This window comes from Mustela nigripes, chromosome 8, assembly GCF_022355385.1.
Source record: "Mustela nigripes isolate SB6536 chromosome 8, MUSNIG.SB6536, whole genome shotgun sequence".
In the NCBI taxonomy this organism is placed as follows: Eukaryota; Metazoa; Chordata; class Mammalia; order Carnivora; family Mustelidae; genus Mustela; species Mustela nigripes.
Genome location: NC_081564.1, coordinates 75,525,089 through 75,552,761, shown reverse-complemented (window position 1 = coordinate 75,552,761; position 27,673 = coordinate 75,525,089). Strand labels below are relative to the sequence as shown.

The 27,673-nt window shown below is 45.9% G+C and overlaps 1 protein-coding gene across 2 annotated transcripts in view; it reads left to right on the top strand.

Moving 5' to 3' along the window:
- Positions 1 to 27,673, top strand: part of CCBE1 (collagen and calcium binding EGF domains 1) — a 227,994-nt gene that overhangs the window by 169,589 nt on the left and 30,732 nt on the right. For both annotated transcript variants that reach the window (XM_059409763.1, XM_059409762.1), the window contains one exon: positions 23,626 to 23,678. In XM_059409763.1, coding sequence (XP_059265746.1) covers positions 23,626 to 23,678 — 53 coding nt within the window. The remainder of the gene's footprint in view (positions 1 to 23,625; positions 23,679 to 27,673) is intronic.

Here is a 27,673-nt window from a genome sequence, read left to right as displayed (position 1 = left end):
CAGTTTCTCACCCTCTTTTCATCCTTTTGGGAATTGCGGTGCATTGGATTCGTCTCCTGGTGCTGCCATGACAAATTACCACAACCTGGGTGGGTTAACACCCTAGAAATGTATTCTACAATTCAGGGAGCCAGAAGTCTGCAATCAAAGACATCATCAGGATTGATTCCTTCTGCATGTTCTTAAGGAGAAGCTAGCCCGTGCTCCTCTAATAGCTTCTGGCAGTTGCCAACAATCCCAGGATTCCCTGGCTTACAAGGACATCACTCCAATCTCCGCCTCCAATTTAAATGGTCACCTTCTCTGTCTCTGTGTATCCTTTTCTGCTTTTCTCCTTCTTATACTGGGTTGAGGACCCACCACAATCCAGTATGTTCTCTCCATCCTTCCCTTCCTTACATCTGTAATAGACCTTATTCCCAAATAAGAACACGTTCTGAGGTTCCAGGGTGGAGGGCAGTATTCAGTCCCCTGCAAAGGGCAACAGCTCCTATATCGTCAGCCCTGAGTTCCTGCACTTGCCCTTGTGGTTTCCCTCCATCCTGACCACATATTTGTACCTTAGTCTCTTTGGAAACAACCCCACCTTGGATGATCCTCATTTCAATGCAACTTCTATTTCCACTTGGGACTCTGAGTGATGAACATCCCTTTAGTAAATTTCTTACCTTTTATACAAACCTATACATATTACAACTAACTCATCATTTCTCCTTTTTTGGGTTTTGCTGCCAGAAAAGGTAGTCCTAAACATTGTGTTCAACCGTGTAGAAGCTCTCTTTAGGTGAAATTTCTGCTATCTTTATCTTTCCCCTCGAATAACTATTATTTTGTTCTCATTTAACATGTCTTTATAAATTATTTTTAATGATATGAAGTATAGCTTAGTAAGAAAATGCTGGTTCTCCAAGGCTCTCTTTCTCTGGCCAAGTCCATTACTACTTCAAGCACATCCTTGGAGGAATCCATTTGGACATCTACTTCTTACACTTCGGGGCATGTACATTTGGTTCCTATAAAGCATTATGTTTTGAATTCACACCAGTTGATCTTGACTGAGAGGAGCGTTCACATCGTTTTCCCCATGTGTGTGATACTGAGTTTGTGTGTAGTTGCGATCACACGTCTTTATCATGATGAGTGTGTCACGGCGTAGTCAATACAACTTACAGCATCCGGCCCAGTGGTGGTCACTCTCACCCATCTCCTGGGGCCATCTCTTGGTTGCATGTCAAGTTTGAGGAAGCCATCCTGTGGCCCTTTGGGAAATGAAGAGGAACGTCCCATCCAAATCGTAGTTTTCAGCTCTTAAGAGTTTGTGACCCTAAGTCCTGTACTCTTGCTCGTTATCCTTCACCCACAAGGGAGCTTTCAAGTAGTATCAAGATATCTGGCATTTTTCATACAGTTGTAGAGCTGGGAAGAAGCTGGAAAGAGGCCATGTAACCCACCCGTGTGAGTTCCTTATTTTGCAGTGAGTAAACAAAGGTCCAGAGACGAGACTCCACCACCCAGTGCCCCATGATGTGCTTGTATTTTAGCTGGGGAGGATGTTCCCAGCTCAACACCTTTTCCATTGGGATTTGCTGTGTGTGACCTTGACAGAGTCCAAGTGACACACAGAGCAAGTACTATGGAAGTTCGGGGGCAGAGGAAGAATCTTCTGGCTTGGCTCAGAGAGCCAGGGAGGGTGTCAAGGAAGAGTAGGTTGAGATAAACCTCAATGTTGACCTCTCTACATGCTAAGTTCCAGTTCTCATGGCAGCTGGGGGTTGGGGGGAAGGGGGAACAGGAAGAGATATCCAAGACTCAATTTAATAAGCCCATCAACCTAACCAGGGGCTGGCTCTTTATCCAAACAAGTGAGAGTAGTAGTGGCCAATGAGAAATTTTGATCAAGAAAGTTGCACTTTGGGTAAGAAAGAAAAAAGTAGGCATTCTAGGATCAGATGCTACTACTAATAGCTGTTACTGAGGAAAATAGTTTTGAATGGAGTAAGTCTAGACAAAGATGTCAAGGAAGCCCATTTTTAGTTAGAATTTAATCTTTAATTTTTTCATGTCTTATGATTATTCCCAAAACGAGTAAAATCAATAACAGGATAACATCGGAACTGTTGAGATTGATTATACTGAGACACACACACACACACACACACCCCTTGCATATATGGTCAGTGGTCAAAAATTCAGTGGTCTTTGCTTTCCTCCCCCGACTCCCAAATTTGAGATTCTGTTCAATCAATCAGTGAGTCAGCTTTGTAATATTTATCAGCATTTCCCTTCTGCCAGATCTGGGGGAAATTATGAAGGTGAAGAAAACAAGCCTCTTGTCTCCTAGGAGCTCAAAATCTGGGTGGAAGGTCAAACATTTAAGCGAGCGAGAGCTGAAGGAGACAGAAAATGTGTTACGGGGGGGCTCTTGTGAGCTGGACCTTTGATGAGGCCAGATCCCGATGGGGAATGATAAAGGCAAGGTGAGGTGAGGCCACTCGTGCTTCACGAAGGATTGGACTGGAATCATAGGCACTGGGAGCCAAGGAATGTTCTTACACAGGGTCATAAAATAGATATGTTTTAAAATATCTGCACTCAGTGAGCTGTGGGAAAGATGGGAGGCCGGAAGATAAATGGAGAGGCTATTAAAAAAAAGTAGGCTGGAGTGATTTTTCAGTCTGAACTAAGGTAGTTGGCAGCAGAGATGGAGAGGAGAGGTGGATTCTAGAAACATTTTCGAGTGTCCGTCCTGGGGCGAGGGAAGGTTGTATAATGGCATGATTAGGAACCCAGGCTTTGGAGTCGGGTGGACCTTGGAACCGATTCCAGCCCCATCACTTGTGTGACCAGAGCAACCGCCTCACCTCCCCAGACCTCCTTGTGGCTGCCTAACTCCACCCCCCCACCCCCGCAATGGTACAGAGCGCTGGGAAGACAGCAGGACCAGAGGGGGCAGTAAATGTCAGCTGCTGTTCCTGCTGCTGTTCCTCCGGCGGGTCAGTTGGACCCAAATTATCCTTTCTCTGCAGCGGACATTCGATGGCACAGGAAGGGGGTGGTTCCTGAGCCCCGCAGGGGGGTTCTCACTACTCACTGCACGGCTGCCGGGGCACCCACAGCACCGCGCACAGAGTCATGGGCACGCCACCGGCTGGTCCTCTGGGGGCGCAGGGGATAGGCACCAGCGCGTCCCCAACAGAGAACAGGTCAGAGCACTTGTCCTGCTGACAGCGAGCCGGGAGCCTGTCTTCACCAGCATGAGGGGGCTTTTCCTCTCCTTATAGCTGCAGGTCACTGTGGGTCGTCTCTGTTTCTTTTTAAGGGGATTTATTATTCATAGGTGACACAGAGTGTGAAGCATCCACTGACAGGAGAGGTGGTGCAAAACTGGAGGGGAGCCCGCGGTCCCCCTCCTTGCCGGAGAGTGATGACTGTTGGCTTTGAGCAGCCTGGCCGCGGAAGAGCCGCCCGCCGAAGCACCGCCCGGGGACCCTGCAGAGCCCCTCGGGCCCTCCTCTCACTTCTGAAACAGAATTTATGGCCTTGTATTTCTTAATGTGCCTTTTTCACATTTTTCCTTTTTTTTTTTTTTTTTTTTTTTGGTAAGGAGATTGGAGCCGCAAAGCCAAGTCCTACAAGAATTCCAAGGACGCAGAGTTGGGCTCAAGTTCAACAGACGAGTGTTTCACGCTGCCCTCTGGCTCACCTTTGTTTAGATAAATAATTGAAAGGGTGCCATTTACAAGGCTCAAGCCTCAGAGGCGCACAGAGGAATCTGGCTGAAGGCTGTAATTGAAAGCAGGAGATAACCAACAACACAGCCTGTTCCTCCCGTGGGATGTTAATGGGGTTGGGGGGAGATTTATGGTCTTTGGAATTCATGTTCTTAGGTTGCCCATATCAGAGGATGAAGACATAGAACTTTTTTCTTACCGGAAAAAAAAAAAAATTGCATAACATGTCCCATACCCTCCCCAGGGATTGTTTCGATTTTCAGTTGAGGCTACAGTCCGTCCCCCAACACTCAGTGCGCACAGGCGGTGGGCAGGCTGGGCTGGGTGTTCCCGAAAGCAGGACAGGAACCTGGGGTCATGCCCTGAGCAGCTCCCAGCTAGACAACAAAAAAGGACACAGCAGATTTCAACCCTGATGCTCAGTCCCTGCAGATTCTTTTTAAAAATGCTGATCTCCTGGTGCCTACCCTGGAAGTTCTGATTCAGTTATCCAGGGGTTTGTCAGGGCTTAAGTATGTTCATCATTTAAAAAGGAAAAATCTCAAGAAGTAGATTCCAGCAAGCCGCCAGGATTGAGACCCACCGTTGTTTGGGTTTTTTTCCTAGATAGTCTGAGATGAGCAGATAGTACACACAGGAACCGGAAACCCCTCCTGGTGGGGAGGAGTTCAGAGAAGGCATCTAGAGGAAGAAGAAGTGCAGCTGGACCCCAAAAGGTAGGTTAGGTGTGTTTGGGGTCAGGCAGGGAGAAGACTAATCACACTTCCAAGCAGAGACTTCAGGAAGGGGGTTTCCTCCATGTCACAGGGGGTTTTCTAGGATTCAGCTCAACCTGGCATACACTCGATTTTGCACGAAACACCAGTGCATCTGCTTGTCAGTCTTATTGCTTCTTCCTAATGAAACCCACGGAAGGATGTCTCCCGGCCAGGAGTAAGGCACAAGACCCCAAGGGAAAGCAGTCAGAGGACGGCACCGAGGCACCATCAGGGACTTACACACACTTAACTTTGGCGGAGACACTAGAACTTCCCTTGTTTCTTAAAGCAAGCTGACGGTTAAGAAGCACATTTCCCCCTTGGCTTACTTTGCACGGCCGGCACCGCTCATTTCATGTTGAAACTCAAGCTGTGACTCTTGCTCAAGGTTATCAGTAAATCATTTACTAACTGCTCAGAGCATCTGGACATTCATTTGTTATTGACAGGGTATGATGAGGACTGTGTCTACAGGTGAATAAGAATAAATTTGAACCATCCATGAGTGATTTCCATATAGGAAACTAATATTTGTGCTTTTGATAAAATGCACAGCAGTCATGGAAACCCTTCTTACGATTAACCCCCAAATCAAAAGCCTTTTGTACTATCACTTCCCAAGACTAGATCATTCATATGTTACCAGGATAGCTGGAAAAGTTCAAGATCTTGGTTGTGAAGAGCAGAAGTGCTACTTGAATCTCCAGAACAGAGGGGGCCGGGGTTAGGAGGGTTGGTGTTCATATGGGCAGGGGAGGGACGGGAGAGGTGACGTGGTCAGAAAATAGGGCCGCCCCGGCCGGTGACTCTGCCCTCCTCTCCCTCCTGAAGTCCCTGGTCAGGAGTCTGACCAACACCCAGCTTCCTCTCCTGACTCAGGCTTTCAGCCCACTGCTCTTCCAGACCTTTCTCAACTGTGGGAGACTCTGTCGTTCCACTATGGCTATCTGGCCTACTCATGGGGCATCTGTTAGTGTAGAGTCCTGGACAAGAGCATGAGATTGGTCCGTCGCACTGTTTTGTCCTGGGAGAGATGGCTGGACTGGACACCTTTGATCCAGATGCCCCTTCCCAGCCTTCTCAACCCAGAGGAGCAGGAGCATTGCCTCTTGGCACAAAGTAGGACTGTCCGGGCTACCCAGTCAGAAGCAACAAGGGGCTGGGGAGTTCTCCCTAGGAAGGGACCAAGGGTGGGTAGGGCACAGAGACTGACCTCTCCGGGTCATTTGAGGTTCTAGTTAATAAGGCACTACTATCTCTTACCATGTAACAAAACCCAAACAGTGCTGTGTCCCTCAGGCCAGGATAAACAGGACCTCGTCATGCTCTTCTCAATGTCCTGTCTCTGCCCTGAGTGGCCTTCCATTCTCTTCACTGTCTAGATAGATCTTATCCCTCCTGTAAAATCCAAATCAAATCCACAGAGAATTCTCAGACTGCACTGATCTGAGCCTGCCCTGTCCCGTGGTTGTCTTTGATGGACTGAGTATCTTTTGATAGGTTGAGTATCAGATTCCTTTCGAAGGTCAAGTTGTAGTTGAACTGTTCTTAACGTTCTGAATCCTCAGTGATTATACCACGTCTTTTTATTTTGGGATTCTTCCTGTTTCCTAAGGCATCTATCAGTGACTTGCCCAGGGTCAGCGGTCAATGAGTATTCACTGATTTTGTGTAAGTTACTGTGCTGTTTATCTTCCTGTCTTCCAATGTTCATACCAGTTTGTCAGAACTGTTATGAACATTCCTTTAATACACACTGTAACCCCTGTGCTAACGGAAGAGGACAGAGAGTCACAGAAACCACGACTGTTTTTCCCCTGCTGTCATTATTATTATCCCTTTATAGGACATTTTGTTTAAAGATTTATTTATTTGTTTAAAGACACAGGGAGAGAGAGAGAACACAAACAGGGGAGAGGGAGAAGCAGACCCCCCACTGAGCAAGAAGTCCGAGGCAGGACTCAGTCCCAGGACTCTGGGATCATGACCTGAGCCGAAGGCAGACGTTTTAGCAGACTGAGCCACCCAGGCACCCCTGGATATTTCTTGTATAACAAGAACTATACCAAGTGCTTTATCCATCCCATTGAAACCCTAGCAAAGTACGTATCAATACTGCATTTCTCAGAAAAAGAAACTGTGAAAATGTAAATTTATACATAACCATATCAATTCATCAAACCAGTATGTGGGGGACTTGGGTTTAAACCTCAGGTCTGCCCGACTTTAAAACAGATGTCCATAAAGTGATAATATGCAAGGTCTCCACATTTTTGTGTTTAACTGTTTTGATTCATTCGGGCCTCCTAAACACAGAGGCTTATGTTGCCACTCAGCAAAGATCCAAAATTAGCATCCCGACACCTGTGCTTACCTGGACAGGCTGAGTTTGCAGGCAGCCTCTGGACTGTGGTCCCACCGCACCACTGAACAGTCTCAGATACCTTGCCCAGACTAGCTGAGCACCCTGGTTCATCTCTGAGAACACATACTGTGTGCTCCAGACAGAGCTGACTATTTGTAGTCACAGGAGGCAGAAATTGTTAAAGACACTTTGTCACTATTCCATGCAGGAAATATTACTAGGGTTTACTCCTTAATATGTAGCCCCTACTCCTGCCAGCCCCGAATTCCTTCTACACCTTGTAATGCAAAAAAGGAGGAAGGAAGGAAGGAAGGAAGGTAGGTAGGTAGGTAGGCAGGCAGGCCGGCCCATTGGAAGCCAGAAAAGATAAAGCAGAAGGATAAAAGAAAAGAGAAGAGAAGACTGTTACCTTTATCACGTAAACAGCATCTTGGAGACATTCTTCCTGAGGCGGGAGTTCTAGCCAAGCTGGGTTCCGTCAGGATGTGCCAAGCATCTGTGATCCCACACTAGGCTCGTGCTCAGGATAACTGAGACCTGATGCCTGTCCTGGAGGAGTTCATGGTCAATTAGCAGAAACTGACTGCAGGATGTACAATGGTAGAGACTCACATAGCTTCCTGTAGCCCCAAAGATTCTGCGTAGAGCCACCTCTATTACAGAGCCCCAAATTCTACTTTGTTATTGGGGATCAATACTACTCTAAGAAACTGTCTCTCAGAATTTGCAAAAAGGAGGGCACCTGGGTATCTCAATTGTTTAAGCAACTGTGTTTGGCTCAGGTCATGATCCTGGAGTCCTGGGATCGAGTCCCACATCGGGCTCCCTGCTTGGCAGGGGGTCTGCTTCTCCCTCTGACCCTCTCCCCTCTTATGCTCTCTCATGCTCTCTCTCTCACTCTTTCTCTCTAAGTAAATAAATAAAATCTTTTTAAAAATTTTGCAAAAAGGAAAAAATACCACGATAAATGACAAATTGCAGAGTAGACTCAACATAGAAATGTGGGCAGCCTTTCCCTTCTAACTGACCCTTCAGATATCAAGAGCCCACGTTGTTTTAAAAATGGTATACCAGGGCACCTGGGTGGCTCAGTGGGTTAAAGCCTCTGCCTTCAGCTCAGGTCATGATCTCAGGGTCCTGGGATCGAGTCATGCCTGGGCTCTCTGCTCAGCAGGGAGCCTGCTTCCCTGCTGCCCCCCGCCAAGCCCCGCCTGCCTCTCTGCCTACTTGTGATCTCTGTCTGTCAAATAAATAAATAAAAATCTTTAAAAAATCAAAGTGTGTATACCATGCATCGGGAACATCCATTCCCGCGCCTTAGGAACCCTTACTGAGTTTATCCGTGTGATGACTGACTCGGGACGGGCTCCAGAGAACCACGACTTGAGCAGATTTGTCTAGAGGTTGTGAGCACCTGCGGGCTGCAGATCCCAGGGAGGCAGACCTGTCCTAAAGAACCTACAGCACGAGCCAGGTCTGAGAGCCGTCCAGAGGCCTTCATTACTTCCCCATGTGTTTGTAAAACATTTCAAGACATCTGCTCACTCGTACCAATGTCTGGAATGGTCAGAAACGAATTTCTTACAGCAGCTCCTTCTAACTCGTGCCTGTTCCCCCTCCCCCAGCGCCGGGGACTGAGGATGTATTTTTTTTGATGTGTATTTCTTTCTTTCTGATGCAAAAATACTCATAAATGGAATATTTCATGCTATCATTAATAGTTTTGCATGAAAGGTAATTATTTGGAGACAGGAGTTTTGTTTGTTTTTTTTTAGAAAATTTAAAAACCCACTTAAATGAAGTATCATTTACATCCTCTTAAAATAAATTTTAGAGAGAGTGTGCGTGCATGAGAGGGGCAGAGGGAGAAAGAGAGACTCTCCAGTGGACTCCCCACTGGGCATGGAGCGTAACACAGGGCTCGATCCCCCGAACCTGGGATCTTGACCTGGCCTGAAATCAAGAGTTGGGCGCTTACCCAACTGAACCGCGCAGGCACCCCTAATTTACATCCAGGAAAATGCACCAATTCTCAGTGTACAGTGAGTTTTGACGAAGTGCACAGCCATGTAACTACCACTACAAGGAGAGCTAGACCATTCTTATCACATCAAGAGCCAGGATATTTGGAGGTTGGGGGAGAACTTCAAGATCACCCTAGTCCAAGACCCTTTCTTCTCAGAATGGGAAGCAGAGACCCAGGGCAGGACAGCGATTTATTCAAGCTCACGGCACAGTCTGTTGGCTTCATCAGTAGCACTTCCCTGACTAGTCCTCTCTCTCTCCAGCTTCTCTCCCGGTCCCAGTTCTTGCAGGAGGACATCTCCCCAAATCATGTCCTTAGTCCTAGCTTCACCCGTTCCTCTGAAGACCCTGCCTCGCCCTTGAGTTGCCCGAGGCCTCAGACATCCTGAACGTTGTGTCCAAACCAAGGGCAATTGACCCCTTCTATCATCCCAAAATCTGTGCCATAAAATTCTTCTGATCTAGCTCTTCCCTGCTTAACCAGCAACTAGTCAATGGTGACCTCATCCTCGAGATGGCTCTGCTGAGAGAATTCTCTAGTCTCAGTCTGCTCTATTTTTCTTATTCTCGACACCCCATGTGTTAGGAAATCCTATAGATCCTGCCTCTAAAATTTCTTTAAAGTCCGTCTTCATTGTTCAGTTCCACTATCCTATTTACACTGTCTTCATTTCTTCCCTAAGATATTTCGGTGGCCTTCTTTAACTGCTGTCTGCAGTCTTTCCCATCGGCCTCAGCTCTGGGCCTGTACTGTGATTCCCTGACTCATGGATTCCATGGGGTTCGGGCTTGGAAAACACATCCTGAAAGTGGTCTCCATCCTTAATCAAGGACAGAGGGAAACGGAGATTGCCAGACAAACTGGATTTAGGGCCAAGCTAGAGCGGGACAATTGTAATGAGTATATAGTGAGGATGAGTGTCCCTTTGTCTGGGCCCAGATAAATATTTCTGGGGCAGAACCAACTCTGTGGCCACACGTTGCTGCAGCCTCTAACACTGAGTGACCGCTCTTCCCAGTGCTCTTCGGTCACAGTGCTGCCACTGCTCCGTCTTGTGTTCTCAGGAGCTGTGAGTATATATGTCTCGCACACTCGCACACTGATCGTCTTCAGGCGCCACAGGCATACCTCACTCGTCGCCGTAGCTCCTGTAAAACCCAGTTCCTGGAGGAGGTGGCCTCTGGAACCCCGTAGCCCCGTAGCCTGGATTTGTGTCCAGCCCAGCTACTGATTTGAACAAGTTACTTAAGAATTCTGTGCTTTAGTTTTCCTATCTGTAAGAAGCATGGTTATGCGAATTTAATTAAGTAATCTATGGAAAATGCTTGGCTTGGCATATAGGAAACTCCCAATTAAGTGTTGGTTGAATTAAGTCAAATGTTTCCAGTTGTTAGCTAATCTGAAGTTTTTACCACGATATTGGATCATTATATAATTCGGTATCTAAAGGAGAAGACTTGTGCTCTCATCTGTAAATGATTTAGAGGTAGAAATCCCACTTTAGGGGTACCTGGGTAGTGCAGTGGGTTAAAGCATCTGCCTTCGGCTCAGGTCATGATCCCAGGGTCCTGGGATCGAGCCCCACATCGGGCGCTCTGCTCGGCAGAGAGCCTGCCTCTCTGCCTACTTGTGATCTTTGTCTGTCAAATAAATAAATAAGTAAATCTTGGAAAGAAAAAAAAGAAATCCCACTTTAAGCAATGCATACAGTTAGACCTGAGTTAATATCCGTTGTACTTCATTTTCCATAAGAGTTTGATGCACGTAAGGACTGTGTCACATTAGTAATTAATGTAAGAAAGAAGATCTCAGATCGGGTCCCGTCCGTCTTTGAAAGTCATTACAAGTAAAGCTCTCTGCTTTAAGACTTCCTCTGCTTTAATTCCCAGGTGACAGACCCATGGGCAAAAATCTGAATCGGGAAATTGTAGCTACATGTTTCCCGTTCTGAGAGCTCCCTGGAAATGCCTCATTTACAAGGTGAAGTGCAGGGAAGAGAGGCCGACGGCCAACGAAACTCTGCCCACTGGGCAGAAAGGAGGGTCGTAGCCTTGTGAAAGCAGAGAGGACTCTAGCTCTGGTTAATTTATGACATTTATATTTCCAGACATTTATATTTCAAGGGTCAGTATTTCACCAGGCTCAAGGGCTCCTTGCCCAGTCGTTCCTAGAGCAGAATAAAAGGTTCGGTCTCCTCCAGGTCTCCTTATGGCTTACTAACCTTGCCTTTCAGTAACCTGGCTCCCATAGATTCATTTCCTGTAGTTACTTTGGCTCTCAAAGCTGAAATCAAAAATAATAGCTTAAACAAGGTGGGAGTTTCTCTTACACAAAAGCGTCCCGAGTCCTTAATTGGTATGATGGCTGGAAAGCATCATTGAGCTTCTTGTGTGTTGAGCCTCCCATCGCCATGGTCCAAGATGGCACAGTGCCATGTCCGTGCTGCTCACGGGAACGTGAAAGGGAGAGACTATGCGCCCCTCCTGTGTAAGGGTAGCACCTGGCAATTGTACATATCAAGGCTACTTGCGTACTGTTGGCCGGCTTATTCCCCAAGCAGTACGGTGGGTGAGAGGCTGGTTCGGAATAGTTCCTTTTTTTCCCTGGGTGGTTATGGACCCAGCTCTAATTTGGGCTTTTGTTGCAATAGAAAAGAAAAGGAAGTAGGTAAGGAGAAACCACTAGCTCTCTCTGCCACAGTAATGACCTCTGGAAGTGCAGTGGTCATGGGTCATCTAGTTCTCTTACTAGGGAGAACACTAGAAAGCGATGTCTAAAAACAGCCTTGTGGATTATTTGCCTTTGATCTCTGGTCCCGCCGAGGATGCCCTTCTCTTCCAGTTTGGCAGTGAGAAGTTCATTTTCTTCTATGAGTTTTAAGATATAACACGTTCTCACTATGGAAGCTATTACCCAATCATTGCAAGAAATCTGGAAAATACGAGCGAGGAAAGTGAGTGTAAGGAGGGCGCCGGGAGTTCGCAGTTTAGGAGTCCAACGGAGAGGTCAGAGTTGAAACCCTCACCTGACGCTGAATCCACCCTTTGAAGGAGAGAGAAGAAGAGGAAAGGCTGGCTGAACTGCAGAGAAAGCCCGGAGTTGGGATGAGAAGGTGGAGGAGCCGTCAGGAAACTTCAGGAATGTTTCGGAAGCACAGATGACTTCTTGTATTGTTTGGTTTACCGTGAATAATTCAGGGCTTGAAGATATGATTGCCTTGATGAATGCTATTGTAGCAGATTAATAACTGTTCAGGCAAGAGCACCTGGGTGACTCAGATAAGCGTCTGCCTTCGGCTCTGGTCATGATCCCGAGGTCCTGGGATCGAGCCCCGCACTGGGCTCCCTGCTCAGCAGGAAGTCTGCTTCTCCCTCTCTCTGTGCTGTTCCCCACTGCCCCCATTCGTATTCTCTGTCTCTCAAATACATAAATAAAATCTTAAAAAGAAAAAAATGTCAGGTGTTCCTAGGGTTATGGTTAGAGGGTTGATACAATAAAAACACAGCAGTGACTAGGGCTCTGGGCCCAACGGTGTCACGGCATTGGGTGAACTACACAGCTGCAGGGAGTAGTCTCCACCTCCACGCACTGTCCATGGACCATGGCCCCACGGAGTGAGATATGGTTCCCAGTTCTCGGTGCTTCTGAACATTAGCAGCCATGGGAATAAATGTCAGAAATGCGTTGGCTTAAAAACGTTTCACGAATGGGGGAGAAGTTCCATTAAAATACTCTCTCAGGCAAACCTCTATTCAACCAGTTTTCTGATGTGAAAAAAAAAGAATGAACATCCTTCTAAATGATACACTGCATCCCAGAGGCAATTTCTTAATAAATGCCATATATTGTTTCCCTGTGACTTGGTCCAAATCCGTTTGGTTGAAACCTCTTTGGTCAAGTTTGCCCAAAATGTAAATCCTGTGGAGTCTCTGGGTGAGGGAATTCACAGTAGATGCCTGTATGTGCTGTTCTCAAATGTGCTTCAAAACCAGCAGGTTCCAGAACCGTCGAGCCTGGCATTAGAAATGTACCAAAACACCCTTCAAAAATCCCCCAAAGGCCTCTTTATTTTATTATTTCCTTTATTTTTGCTTATTAAAAAAATAAGTACCTGCTCTTTGTAGGAAAATGAGACAACACGTAAAAAAGAACCTGACTTACTGTAGCGATCATTTCACAATGTCCACAGATATCAAATCATATGTTGTGCACCTGAAGCTGGTCTGAAGTTATAAGTGAATTTTAGCTCAAAAAAACAAAAAACAAGAAAAAAAAAAAACAAACGAAAAGCCCCACAAAGAATATCTTCCATCTTACCCACATAGAGAGATCTGTGAATACCCAACCTAACCTTTCTTTTCTTAATGAAAAGATATTACATGTGTGCGTGTGTGTGTGCATGGACACAGTTTTATTATTTCTTATACAAAGATAGTGCCAAACTACCTCTCTCAGTTTATCATCTGATGTTTCAGAAATGATCAACTTTTCAAATGAAATAGGGAAAAGGCAGCCAGCAAGCAAGATGATGAAGGCTGGTGGGCTAGAAAACTCTTTGGGGGAGACAAGAAAGGAGGGAACAGGGAGAAGAGAGCTGGAGGTCGAGCGCTGACATCATGGCCAGGAGGCAGGTTCTTGTCTCCAAGACCTGTGTGGACTCCGGGTGGCCCTCTGCAGGGGTCTCAGGGGTCCCTGAGAAGCGCTGACAGGGCAGGGAGATAGGGAGGCGCTGGCAGAAACATACGAAGGGACCCACACAGGTTCTCAGTCCTACACCCCAGGCCATTGTCCACACCTCCCAGGAGCTCCCAGGCCAACTTTGAGCAAACGGTATAAGATCTGGTCACATGCGTGCCTTTCATCGTGGAGAACAGAAATGACACTGATCAGAGAGAGGGGAGTGGAACTTGGTAGTAGCCTGAGGGGGTTTCCTTCTGCTAGCCAACAAAGTCATCTTTGCACAGGAGCCACCATGGGAATGAAACAGCCAAGACACTGGCTTTTGACCTGCCGTCAGTCAGCGCGCCTGTGGCTCCCTGAAAGCCACGCCCACAGCAGTCAGACTGTGGCCCAGCTGCTCCCTTCCCAATGCTCCCCCTCCTCTAAAACACCCCAGCATCCCCGACAGTGAGCTCTGGAGTGAGGACACAGCAGGAAGACCAGCCTACTTCTTTCTACGTTTTCTGCTTGATGTATACAACACTGTCCTACCCTGCATGCTTCTTTGCTCCTTGGTCCCTCGCGCCAAGCCAGCGAGGTGTGTACCATTACTATCCCATTTTACAGACACACAAATCAAGCTGGGGGTGGTTAAGTCACTTGTCCGGGTCCCACAGCCGGAAAGCAGCAGAGCCTGGATTCACACCTGGGAGTGAACCGTAACCGCCAGCTCTTCTGTCTTCCTGGGATGTTCAAGACAAACATTTGTGAAGGAATAGGCTGCCCCCCCCACTTGGAGCCTTGTAGGGATAAATGCTTTCCCATTTATCCCCATCGAAGAATAATCCTCACATACCTAAAATAAAAATCTGTCTGTAGTTCACAGAACTAAAACCCAGATGATACCATGCCCAGAGGGTTACTGGCTAGAGGGACGACTTCAACAGCGTTCTCTCTTCATTTGATCTTTTTGTGTATGTTTGGTAAAATACACATAACATAAAATTTACCATATTAACCATTTTTAGGTGTGTGGTAGCTGTCACCATCCATCTCCAGAACTTTCTCATTCTCCTGAGCTAACACCGTGTGCCCATTTATACCCACAACTCCCCGTTCCCTCCCCACCCGGCCCCAGGCCAGGACCATTCTACTTTCTGCCTATGCATGTGACCACTTGAGGCGCCTCCTTTAAGCGGAGTCATACAGTATTTGCTCTTCTGGGTGATTTCGCTTAGCACCATGTTTTCAAGTTCCATCCGTATTGTAGCACGTGTCACAGTGTCCTTTAGAGGTTGATTAATATTCCTTTGTGTGTGTGTGTATCACAGTTTCTCTCTTCATCCATCTGGCATGGAACATTTGGGGTGTTTGTACCTTCGGCTGTTGTGAACAATGCTGCTGTGGACAAACACCTGTTCGGGGTTTGCTTTCCCTTCTTCCAGGTATATACCCGAAATTGCTGGAGGCTGTGGTTCCTGTGTTTAATGTGCTGAGGAGCTGCCATGCCGTCTTCTGCCTTTGATCTTGACCATCAGTGACTGTGCATATGAGAGCACATTATACGTAATACATTCCCTATGATTCTCTTCTGACTGTCACTGAGATTGGGCAGGAACAAGCTTATATGTAGATGAGTAAATAAGTAGGTTTATTTGCCCTTTTTCGTTTGTTTATTTGTTTGTTTACCTTCACTGATTGCTGTAGTAAACATGATGTCATTTGCCTGGGAGAAGCACTTTCTGGCTGAAAGGCTGGAACCGAGCGTGCCTAGATGGGAGGTGAGCCCTTTTACTGGGTTCTGTTCTCAGGGAACCTGGTAGAAAAGGAATTCAAGTAGTTCATGTGAAGTCGTGCAAAGCTCAGTAAAAGTTTTGGCAAGAGAAGGAGGCTGAAAGAAAAAAGAGGAAAGCTTCCTCACTCTAAGGACTTTTACAGGGAAATCCAGGACCACTTTTAAATCCTCAGGCCGCTAGGGGCACCTAGCTGGTCCAGGCAGTTAAGCAACTGACTCTTGATTTCCGCTCAGGTCATCATCTCCATTGTGAGATCAAGCTCTACGTTGGGATCTACTCTCAGCGCGGAATCTACTTGTCCCTCTCCCTCTGTTCCTTCCCCCGCTCATGTGCTATCTCTCTCTCTCTGATAAATAAATGAATAAAATCTTTAAAAACCTATCAGTCAGTTCATCCATCCATCCATCCATGCTCGGGTCTTTCTTGGAGCCCCAGGGGTTTCGTGGGCTGTGTTGTTCCTGGCAGGAGTCTCTCGTGGACCCCCCTTGTCTGGCACGCCACCGCAGGATTAGGTGGGGGGAAAGAGGCGCTGCACACTGGTCTCTGCATTTTCCCAGCCTCACCTCTCTTCAGTGAGGACTGACTAGTTGGGGATGTGGGGAAGCTGCCATCAGCTGGCCTTCAGAAGCCATCACCAGGAGGCTTGCCTTGTTCCAGAATAAGATGTTCCATTGAAAGCTTTCTTTAAGAAGGTTTGGAGATTCTGTGTGCCTGGGCAAGATTATCTGCTCGTGGGTATGTCCCCCGGGGGCCTCTGGCTTGGTGTGACAGTCTTGAGTTTCTCGGGTCCATGTTTCCCCAGAGACTGTACCTTCTGCCTCTTGCAGTGGTAGATGAAGAGGAGCTGATGTGGGGTAGGGAACAGGAAATGCAACTTCTTACCAGACCTTCAGATTGTCTGGCTCTCTTCCAGCCTCCCCTTTCCTTGGTACCTAGTGTGTCCAGTTCCTAAGCCTGGCTGAGGTTCTGCAGGGTGTTGGTTTCTCTGCGATAACCTCTTCTGGAGGCTCATAGGTTTGAAGTTTCTCCACTCTGCAAAATCGCTTCCTGGAAACCTGGGTGGCTCAGTCAGTTAAGCGTCTGCCTTCGGTTCCGATCATGATCCCAGGGTTCTGGGATCAAATCTCACATCAGGCTCCCTGGTCAGCAGGGAGTCTGCTTGTCCCACTCCCTCTGCCCTCCCCCTGCTTGTGCAGGCACACACTCACACGCTCTCCCTCTTATTCTGACAAATAAATCTTAAAAAAAAAAAAAAGGCACTTCTCATTCTCCTATCTACTGGCCATTTTCCTATCAGACTCAATATTAGAATTATATTCCTAATCTATGGATTTTGACCTTGCATTTTTATTTCTTATTCCCATTATCTGGGGTTAACTTGTGAAAGAAGAGGCCAAAAATACTACTTTCCCTTCGTCATCTTGAAATAAAAACTTTTCTCCCTCCCTCCTCTCTCCCTTTCTGCTTCTCTTTTGTTTCCGGAAGAAGATCTCAGCCACTGAATAGGAAGTGGAAAGAAGAGACAAGTCCCAAGATGAAGGCATCTGGGAAGACTTGGGTTCCGCTGTCTTCTTTCTGTGTTCATCAAGTGGCAGCTGCATCACTGTTCTGCCCCTGTGCCTGGCCCTATGCTGGTTACCTTTATTATCTATAATCCTTGTGGTAATTCTGCAAAGCAGATATTATTATTCATGTTTTATCCATAAGGCATCTGCATCTCAGCGAGTTAAAGAGATGAGCCCCAAATCACATCACAAGCTTTTTAAATGGCAGGGCCAGAACTGTAAACCAGATGTGCTTGACCCCAGAGCCATTGCTTCATCCGCCGCATGGGGCTTGGCACAGAGAACCCTAAAATACTCTAAAAAGTGCAGAACTTAAAAAAAAAAGTTCTGATCTGTCTGGTGCATATCTGGACAGCCCGGCAAAGGAAACCTGAAATAAATCTTGGGAAAATTTACTATTACGGTGGAGCAAGTGTTGAAATATTTCTTGCCCTATAACTCAGTTGACCTTTCAAGGTCCCTTCTCATCCTCTAATTCTATAGGCAGTTTAAAAAAAAAAAAAAAAAAAAAAAAACCTTTCTAGACTCTGCTAACAGCACACAGTCAAATGATGGTATCTCTATCATCTTCATTTTCCCGACTCTGTTTTTCCTTCCAAAAGCTCTCACACACACTTGGTTGCTGGGATAGATCTCTGGCTGCACTATTTCTATTTATGATTCTCTGTGTGTGTTAATGCTCTGGGGTACCCAGGGGACGCCTCCACAGACTTTCCTGATTAGCACATGTCGCCCTTTATATGTAACCACCCCTCGGATCACCACTTCTCCTCGCCAAGAGACGAGAAAAGCATCTGCATTTGGAAAACCAATCCATGACACATGAAGTGGGTTAAGAAGGACCGGCTCCCCAGAATCCACATGAGCTTTTCCCATCTTCGTTTGTTTTTCTTAAAGATAAAAACCACAGGGCCATGTGTGGAGCTGGGTCTAACAAGTGCCTCGCTTGCATAACAAGAGGGGGATTTTACTCTGGCTATCTTGACTTCGTTATACATAAATTATGTTGTGAGTAATCTTTGAAATGGCATGACATGTGCAGCCAGTGTTTATTTTTTTATACTTTGGAATATTTCATGGTTTATTTTAAATGGGGGCTTATGTTGGATGGGTGCTTAACGTGCAATGTAATGCTGTCTTCCCGGGAACTCTAGAGAAGCAGGAGGGTACCCTGCGGTGTCAGACCTCCTTCTCATCAGCAGAGAGATGGAGTTACGTATGCAAGGGAGAAAAAAACAGCCAAGGGGAGGTTAATTCTTAACTGAGCAGGTATTTAAATGCAACATGGCTTAGATCTTCTCCTGGTAGAGCTCTGTAGCCTTTGGAAAGCATATCAAATCACTGTTATTTAATTTCATACAATGGTAAATGACAGATTACTTTGGGCTTCCCTAAATGGACAATCCCAAGCCTTCGCAATGCTCAGAAAGATCAGAATGCCCAAGTATGAGGTCTTGGAAACAGAAAGAAAGATTGTTGTAAGGGTCGCATGTGCATGAACTTTGAAATGCCATCAAACTTCTCAGCGGCTGTATGTTAGGTGCACTGTTTAAATAGAAATAGACAAATAGAACCATATGTTTAAATGTGCCATTGTACTTAAGATATATCAAAAACATGTGTTTCCCCTCCATCCAACTTTCTCGTAATTTGTTTGAGTTTCAGATAATCTAGGGCCCTGTTCTTCCTCTAACAGTCTTCTGTAGGACAGCTTCAGGTAATACAGTAAGTAAGAGCTGTAAAATTTTAATGATTCGTCCTATCAAGCAGTTTTCTGTCTGATTATTAGGAATTTGGGCTTTCTTAAACCATGGAAAACTAGACAGGGTGTAAGTTTCATGGACTGTAAAGGTAGGTCCTCTACCTCTGTTAGAAATAATAATAATCATAAATTTCCGCCCCAGGGGCTTCCCTTGTGTAAAATTATAAATCACTTGGAGGTGTTGGGAAATTATGTTTAATTGGAAAACTCTGGATATTGCCACACATCCTTCATAGCAGTAAATCTCACACACACATACACACACACACATACACACATATAGAAAACATAAAATATGCTGAGGAAAGATAAATCTATACTATTTATAGATAAATAATCTATACAAAATAATCTATACTGAGTGTACACATAGAGATTGGCAAATGCGTCTTTTGCAGGGAGGGGACCCTTAGTTATTTCACTCAGGTCTGATTCGGGAGCATCCCAGTGCCACTGGTTTTTATCATGGAAGCCCACTTATTATGCTTTTGAAGTAAGATTGTCCACGGCAGCTGGATTGCACATGAGAAATGTTGCAGGGAGAGATGAGGTTGTGTTGCTGTCCCCAGATGGTCTTCAGAATGCTCTCTGAGCAGATGTGATGTTTGTTAAGTTGTATACATTGTATACATTTTTGATATATTTTATATAAAGTTTATACATGGATTTAATAAAAGTCTTAAAAATTTTTAAAGTTTTAGGAAGAGGGTGGCTCAGTCGGGTAATCAACTGCCCTCAGCTCAGGCTATGATCCCAAAGTCCTGGGATAGAGCCCCGCATCAGGCTCTCTGCTCAGCAAGGAGCCTGCTTCTCCCTCTTCCCCTACCCCCTGCTCGTGCTCTCTCTGTCTCAAATACATAAATAAAATCTTTAAAAAAATAAAAGTTTTAGGAAGAGATTGCCGACATTTCTCCTATGAGTGGTAACCTGCCTAGCTGACCAGTCTACAAAGATTAATTTGACAGGGGAGCCTGGCTGGCTCAGTGGGAGAACATGTGACTCTTGATCTTAGGGCTGTGAGTTCAAACCCCATGTTGGGTATGAAATTACTTAAGAATAAAATCCTAAAAAAATAAATAAAACTGACAAATAATTTGTAAAAGTAGAAGGTAATGTTATTAAATTATTGTCTTACTAAAATGTAATGGAAAACATACATTTAAGTGTGTCAAATTTTTGTTAGGTAGAAGGCCTTGTCTGACCTGGTGGAAGGTTCTGACCATTTGACAAAGGTGGAAATTTGCTTTAGGACCCAGATAACGCCTAATTTCCCAAATCTGTGGTTTCTGCCCCCATATTCACCACAACATACAGATGATATGTTCACATACATGGCAGCTTCCATAGACTATAGGCAATGTGTTCTTCCTGATCGCTGGACCATATTGAACTCCCTTTCTCCCCACCTAGAAAGCATGTCCAAATACAAATAATCAAGAGCGATATTTCAGTGGGAATAACCTTGAATATGATTTCTCTTACAGTTACAAGGAAGGTTTTCTTTTTCTTTTTCTTTTTTTTTTTTTTTTTTTAGTTTAATCTTTATAGTCAAGGCTATATATATATATATATACACACATATATATATATATATATATCTTGGGCTATATTCTGGAGATTTGCAAATTCACCACACCCAGGTTAATTCTTGGCTTCTGAATTAACAGAGCTATTTTGGAAGTGATCAAGGGTAGCTTACCAGGAAACCAGCTGGGAGAGAATGGGAGAGAAGGAAAGGAGAGAGGGAAGAACAAAGGGGAATGTCTGCTGCAGTGGGAATGTCAGCTCTGCCCATTTTCACACACAGTGCAGACATTTTGTGACCATGGCAGCCCATTCACAACCCCGCCCTTGCTTCATTCTGCACTTCTATTTGTTGCTCTTACTTGCATCACGAATCCTACATGACAGTGGTATCATTTTTGCTTTAAAATAGTTAAGTGTGAAAAAAAAAATAAGCTTGAAAAAAATAGTCTTTTATACGTACCCACACACTTACCAAGCATAAAGCATCTCGTTCCTTTTTAAAAATCCAAGTTTCCCGCTGGTACCCGGTCTTTCATTCGGAAGGGCTCCCTTTAGAGTTTCTTGTCGCCCAGCCCTGCTGGTGATGAACGCTTGGTTTTCTTTAATCTGAAACGTCTTCATTTCATCTTCATTCTTGAAGGGTATTTTCTCCGAATATAGAATTCCAGATCGGCAGGCTGGTTTGTTTTCTCAGCACTTAAAAGATGACCTCCCGCTGTTTCTGGTTACCATCGCTTTTGATGAACAGTGCACATGGCCACACGCTTCAATGCTGTGCACTTTCTCTCCGCCTGCTTTCAAGGTTTACGCTTTACTTTTCAGCAGGAGGACTATGATGTCTCTAGACATTTTGTATGTGTGTGTGTGTGCTTATGTATTTAACCTGTTTCATGTTTGCTAAACATTTTTAGTCTAAATTTATGTTATTCATGAAATTTGGAATCTTTCCTCTTTTTTTAAGATTTTATTCATTTCAGAGAGACAGCACAAGCATGAGCCAGGGGGTCAGGGGTGTGGGGCTGGGCCCTGGGCAGAGGGAGAAGTGGGCTCTCTGCTCTCAATCCTAGGACCCTGGGATCATGAAGTGAGCCAAAAGCAGACACTTAACTGACTGAGCCACCCAGGCAGGCAATCAAGCTGGAATGTTTCAACCACTTTTCAGATTTGTTTTTGGCTCCATTTTCTCTCTCCTCACCTTCGGGAACTCCAAATACCATACATTGCAGCTTTTCAAATTGTCTTAGGGACTGAGACATGGTGCATTTTTAAACCATTTTTTTTCTCTTTAAACTGAGCAATTCCTGGAACGCCTGGGTGGCTCAGTTGGTTAAGCGTCTGTCTTCAGCTCAGGCCTTGATCCCAGGGTCCCAGGATCAAGTCCCACATCGGGCTCCCTGCTCAGTGGGGAGCCTGCTTCTCCCTCAGTCTCTGCCTGCTGCTCCCTCTGCTATGCTCTCTTTCTCCCTCTCTGTCAAATAAATAAATAAAATCTTCAGAAATGAAAATTTTTTTAAAAATTTCTTAAAAATTGGATAATCCTTATGCCTAATCTTCAAAGTCACTGGTTCTTTCCTACTTCCTAGCACCTTTCAGTTGTTAAACTCATCCAGCAAGATGGTTTTTTTTTTAATTTAATATATTTGCCAGCTCGTATATTTTCTTCTTTTCATAGTTTGTATTTCTCTTAGATTTCCTGCCTTTTTATTTATTACAAGGGTATTTTCCCTTATAACATCAAACATCATTGTAACAGCTGCTTTAACGTTGTGTCTGATAAGTCCAACATCTGGAATTAGAGGTGGCATCCTTGGTTTTCATTCCCTTGAGAATGGGTCACATTTGTCCAAGTGATGTTGTGGAGACCCAGGGTGCTGTTCTGTTCATCCAAGAAGTGTTGGTCTTTTCTTTTCAGAAGGCAAGTAGCTCGGTGGGATGTAATGTGAAGACTGCCTCACAGTCAGCCCAAGCCTTCAACCAGTCTGCGTTGTACTTAGCGGGGCTGTTTTGAATCTGCTCCTCACACCTGGGTCAGGGCTTACGAGAGCTTGGGCAGAATTTATACACAGAACTTAAGGCTCCCCTTCTCCAGCACTCGCCTTTCCAGGGTTTCCCTCAATTTTCATGCCTGTTGTTGCCTCAGCTTTGTCCTCCATTTGATCGAGCCGAATCACACCGAGGGTTCCCTGTGTTTGAGCTTTCCACACCACACAGCAACTCTGATAGGCACTGTGATAGACTAAAGCACAAAACTTAGCCTGGGCTGGTCCCTTGTTCAGAATTTCAGCTCTCCTCTTAAATCCTGCCTGCCGGTCTTTACTCACCAGAACCTACCGGTGGTGGGCTTCTTCTGTTTTGTCCGGAGTTTAAAGTTACTGTCTGTAGGGGGTTGGTCTGTTAGAAGCTTACAACTCCCTACCGGAGACATAATCTTTCCAGTGGAGACCTACATTTTTAACTAATGGCACCATTTCTCTAACCCAAGCAGAGATACAAGTCTTGGAATTTTTCATTAAAATTGCCTGTTTTGGGGAGCACATGGGTGACTCATTCGGTTAAGTGTCCAACTTTCAATATTGGCTCAGATCATGTGCTCAGGGTTGTGAGCTCAAGCCCCGTGTTGGGCTCCATACTCAACACTGAGCCTGCTTGAGATTCTCTCTCCCTCTGCCGCGTTCCCAAGTGCTCACTCTCAAAATGAATGAATGAATGACTGCCTGTTTGCTGTTTTTTTAATTCAAATAATTTAGATACCCCTTCAGTACCTTAAGGGGTACAGATATAAAGAAAGCACCCAGATGAGAGGAAGAATGCCTTGGCTCAAACCTCAGTCTTTTTTTTTTTTTTTCTTTGACAGAGAGAGACACAGCAAGAGGGAACACAAGCAGGGGGAGTGGGAGAAGGAGAAACAGGCTGATTCAAGGCTCCATCCCAGGACCCTGGGATCATGACCTGAGCCAAAGGCAGACATTCAAGGACCAAGCAACCCAGGCGTCCCCTCAGTCTTTATTATTATTTTAACTAGCCATCATTGTGTTATGATTATCTAGTTATTATTAGCTAATTGTTATAATTAGCAAGCAATGTGAACTCCTGGCTTGTAGGCTGAGGCCCTGGCCAGCCTCCAATTTCCTTTTATCCTGGAGGCCTCCAATCGTCTGATCTAAGTGTCTTGAAGTCTCTGTGTTAATCCACTTCCTAGGGTTCAAGTGATTAATTTTATATATTACGTGGTGAAAAGGGCATCCTGCTGTTGGAAGATATGACCATGTGCTAGTGATAATATTTCCACTTTTTATCTCTGCTTCTCTTAAAACTACACAACCCCTTCTTTCCCTTAGGCCTCACTTTTCCTCAGGCACAAGTCATTCAATAACTGAAAAGAATTATACTGGTAATCTAACATCCCATTTAAAATATGTTTTTGTTTGTCTCTTAGGAAAAAATGCTGCAAGGGATATAAATTTGTTCTTGGACAATGCATCCCAGAAGGTATGTAATATAAAAGATTTTGTATTCTCACCTTGTTTGGAACTAGTCATTCGATGTCTATAAAGTTCCGATGTACGGAGGATGTATGTGGTTTATCTACGTGTAATTTCGGTTTTTCTGGCATTAAATTCTTCTAGTGCCAGTTTGGCTACATGTAGCATGCTCTAGCTAAATCATCACACAACTTATACACATATGTTGAGCTTCCTCGATATATACAAACAATACATATGTGTTTCAGGTTTTAAGTTGCAGAGGCTCTATTTCCGTAATCAGCATTTCATACACAATTAGGACAGAAGCATCCTCCTACTTCCCTCTGTGCTTTTCATATGCTAAACTCAAAGCCCCTTCAATCCCTGTGCCCAGCCCAGCTCCAGCAAGACAAAGCAGGGTCAGACCTGGGCCCAGACCTCAAAGCCCACACCCTCAAGCTGGGGAGACGGGGTATAGACAGCATGGAATCAGAGAGACCTGAATTTCTTTTAAAGACTTTATTTTTATTATTATTTATTTGTCAGAGAGAAAGGAGGGGCACAAGCAGAGGGAGCAGCAGGCAGCGGGAGAAGCAGACTCCCCACTGAGCAGGGAGCCCAATGTGGGGCTCTACCCTAGGACCCTGGGATCATGACCGGAGCTGAAGGCAGACACAACCCAGTGAGCTCCCCAGGCGTCCCAAGAGACCTGAATTTTAATTGCACTTTCCATATTGCCTTAATCCATTCTGGCTGCTCTAACAGAAATACTATAGTCTGGTGGCTTCAACCACAGATGTTTATTTCTTTTATAGTTCTGGAGGCGAAGTCTAAGACCAAGACCCTGGAAAGCTCCATGTCTGGTGTGAGCTTTCTGATTCATATAGCCACCTTCTTGCTGTGTCCTTGCGTGGCGCTAAAGGGGCGGGGGAGCTCTCTGGGGCTTCTTTATAAAAGCACCAAGCCCCTTCATGAGGCCTCTACCTCATGATCTAAGTCTCTCCCAAAGGCCCCGCCGCCTCAGACCATCACCTTGGAGGTTAGGATTGCAACATGTGAATTTCAGGAGACATAAGGATTCCGTTCATAACACACATCCAGCTTCGTTTTTGTGGGAAAGTATTAGTACTTGACTCATGGTTGTTTTAAGAATCTTCCCACATGTAAGGTACTTGGAACAGAAGCCGGCTCTTAGTAAGCGTTTGATGAATAGTGGTTCCTGCTGTTGTTTTTAATAATAACCACGACCTGTGTGGTGAAGGCATTCAGAGCAGCAAGTGTTTGGAGCGGGCACAGAGCCCAGAGGATCCAGGGCCATCCGAGGGGGTCTCAGGAAGGAGGGGGAGCCGGCCGATCAAGGAAGGCTGCCCAGGACCTGGACAAGCGGGAGGAGGAACGCTGCAGAAGATCCCAGCGCTGATCCAGAGAACCCTAAGAACTGTCTGGAGAGCGCGAGATTGGTTTGCCTGAGGCCGGGCAGAGGCGGGTGGGTATTGGGAAACGGGTTTCTTCACTCTCCCGCAAGAAGCTAGGGCTCCGCGGAGGACCAGGAGCCCAGCCAAGCCAGTTTCCGTTCCATTCTCTCACAGAGAGCACTTTCTCGTCTCGGTGAGAAATAAATGAATCCCCCCCTCCCCGACGTGTACCGCTCTCTTTGGGTAGAAGAGCTCACTGAACCATAGCTGGGACTTTTGAGAAAGCTGCTTTAGGAAGGTTGGTTAGGAAATCACTTTCCATAAGATGGTTTATGTGGCCTCGGGGCTCTCTGAGACTGAATTTCTCACTGCCGGCCAGTTCTGTTGGTTAGAGCATGGTGGGGAAAAGGGGAAAAAAAAATCCACAAAATGCACAAAAATGCAAAATAATTGCATTCTTTTATAAGCCAGCTTTTCTCAGTCTGCAGCTGTGTCCTTTATATTTCCATTGGCAGATACTAAGAAAATGAAGTTTAGGCCAGTCTATTTAAGATCCCAGCTAAAGACCTCGCCCGGCCTAAGTAAAAACACATTACACGGGTACCACCTATTTAGGGTTGGATTTTTTTTTTTTTTTTAAGATTTTATTTATTTATTTGACAGATCACAAGTAGGCAGAGAGGTAGGCAGAGAGAGAGGAGGAAGCAGGCTCCCCACTGAGCAGAGAGCCCAATGCAGGGCTCACCAGGACCTTAGGATCATGACCTGAGCCGAAGGCAGAGGCTTAACCCACTGAGCCACCCAGGTGCCCCTATACTTAGGGTTTCTTGAAAGGTTAAGTGTTGTGGCCTCAAACATCAGAGCCTAAAGTAGTCTCCCCTCCCCCTCAGCAGGGTCTGTGGTGCCTGAGAACAGCATAGCCTCGCCATAGCTAACACCCTTACTCGCCTCTGTTGCCGTCACTAGAACACTTCAGCATTTTCATCTGTGGGAATAAGTCTGTGTGTGCGGGCTTCTTACCGAAGATCTCTGTAGTCCTAAAGATTTCCACTAGCAAGAACGCCACGTACAAATGTGGAACTTCAGGAAAGATAGCATATCTGTTAGGATTGTCCAGAGAAACAGAGAGAAGCTTATTCAAAGGAATTAGTTGACGAGATCGTGGAGGCGAGCAACTCAGAAGTCCATAGGACAGGTTGGAGACCCAGAAGAAAGTTCCAGTTGGAGTCGAAAGGCCGTCTGCCTCCGAAATTCCCTCCCCCCTGGGGGAAGTGGGGTTTTTTCCTAGGAAGGCCTTCACTTGATCGAATGGGCCCACCAACATTTTGGAGGGCAAACTGCTTGTTTCAGGCTCTACCGAATAAAATGTGGATCCCATCTAACAAATATCCCCACAGAAACATGTAGACGATGTTTGACCAAATGTCTGGCTACTGTGGCCTAGCCACATTGACTCAGAAAACTAACCACTGCGGAGAGTTATAGAGACTAGAATTTCTGAACAAGTGTGCTGAGGAGAAGGGTGCGCTTAAGACTGTCATTGCCTCACATGTGTGTCTCCAAGTCAAAAGTCAGCCGCCCTGGGCCAGATCGGACCCACTGGCTCTTTTTGTAAATAAAGTTTTATTGAAACACAACCATACTCCCGCACGTAAGTATTATCCATGGGTGCTTTTGTCCTGCCACCGCGGAGTGGAGGAGCGGTTGCCAGCCTGATCTGTTCTGCCGAGACTTATTTTGATTTGCCAAGTGATATAGGATAATCTGATTTGTTCTAGCTCGACAGTTATTAATGGAGCATAAACTGTGGGAAGAGAGTAGTGCCCGTCCCTCCAGGGGACACAGTCCTTGACACATACCCAGACAACAGTAAGAGCTACTCATAAAGGAAGCAGAAGACCAGGTTGAGCTTTTACTGTGTGGCGGGGAGCGTGCGGAAGGCATCATCCCAGGCAGCCTTCATGAAAGCACCGTAAAGGCTGTATTACTGCCGCCCCGGTATATGGGTGAGAGGCTGAGGCCGAAGGGACTCAGGGTCACAAACAGAGTAGCAAGGTCGGGAGGGCTGGCTGCAGAGCCCATACTCCGCCCCGTAAAGCGGCATGCTTCCTAGCCTGCGCCAGAGTAGGCCTGCCAGAAATAAGGCAGAACATGGGAGCAAGAGAAAAATACAGAGCACAATACATGGGCTGGTTGGGGGCCCCTGGGTGGCTCAGTCAGCTAAGCACCTGCCTTTGGCTCAGATCATGATCTCAGGGTCCTGGGATCAAGCCCTGCGTCGGCTCTCTGCTCAGCAGGGAGCCTGCATCTCCGCCCCACCCTCCCTCTCTGGTCTCCCTGTCTCAAATTTTTTTAAATCTTTTAAAAATAATAATAATAATAATAATAAACCATTGCCTCCCTAGAGGTGATAGTTAGTGGAGGAAGCCATGTTTGACTGGCAGGAAAGCAGACGTGCCATCATCACAGAAAGGATTTAGGCGGGGCAGCCTTCCAGGTCCTCATGAGAGCGGCACGATGCCTGCCACAGGGACCCCGCCGGCGGGGAGACTGGCCAACCCACCCGTTCCACCTTCCCGTGCGGCGGAGCAGACCAGGCCTAGCC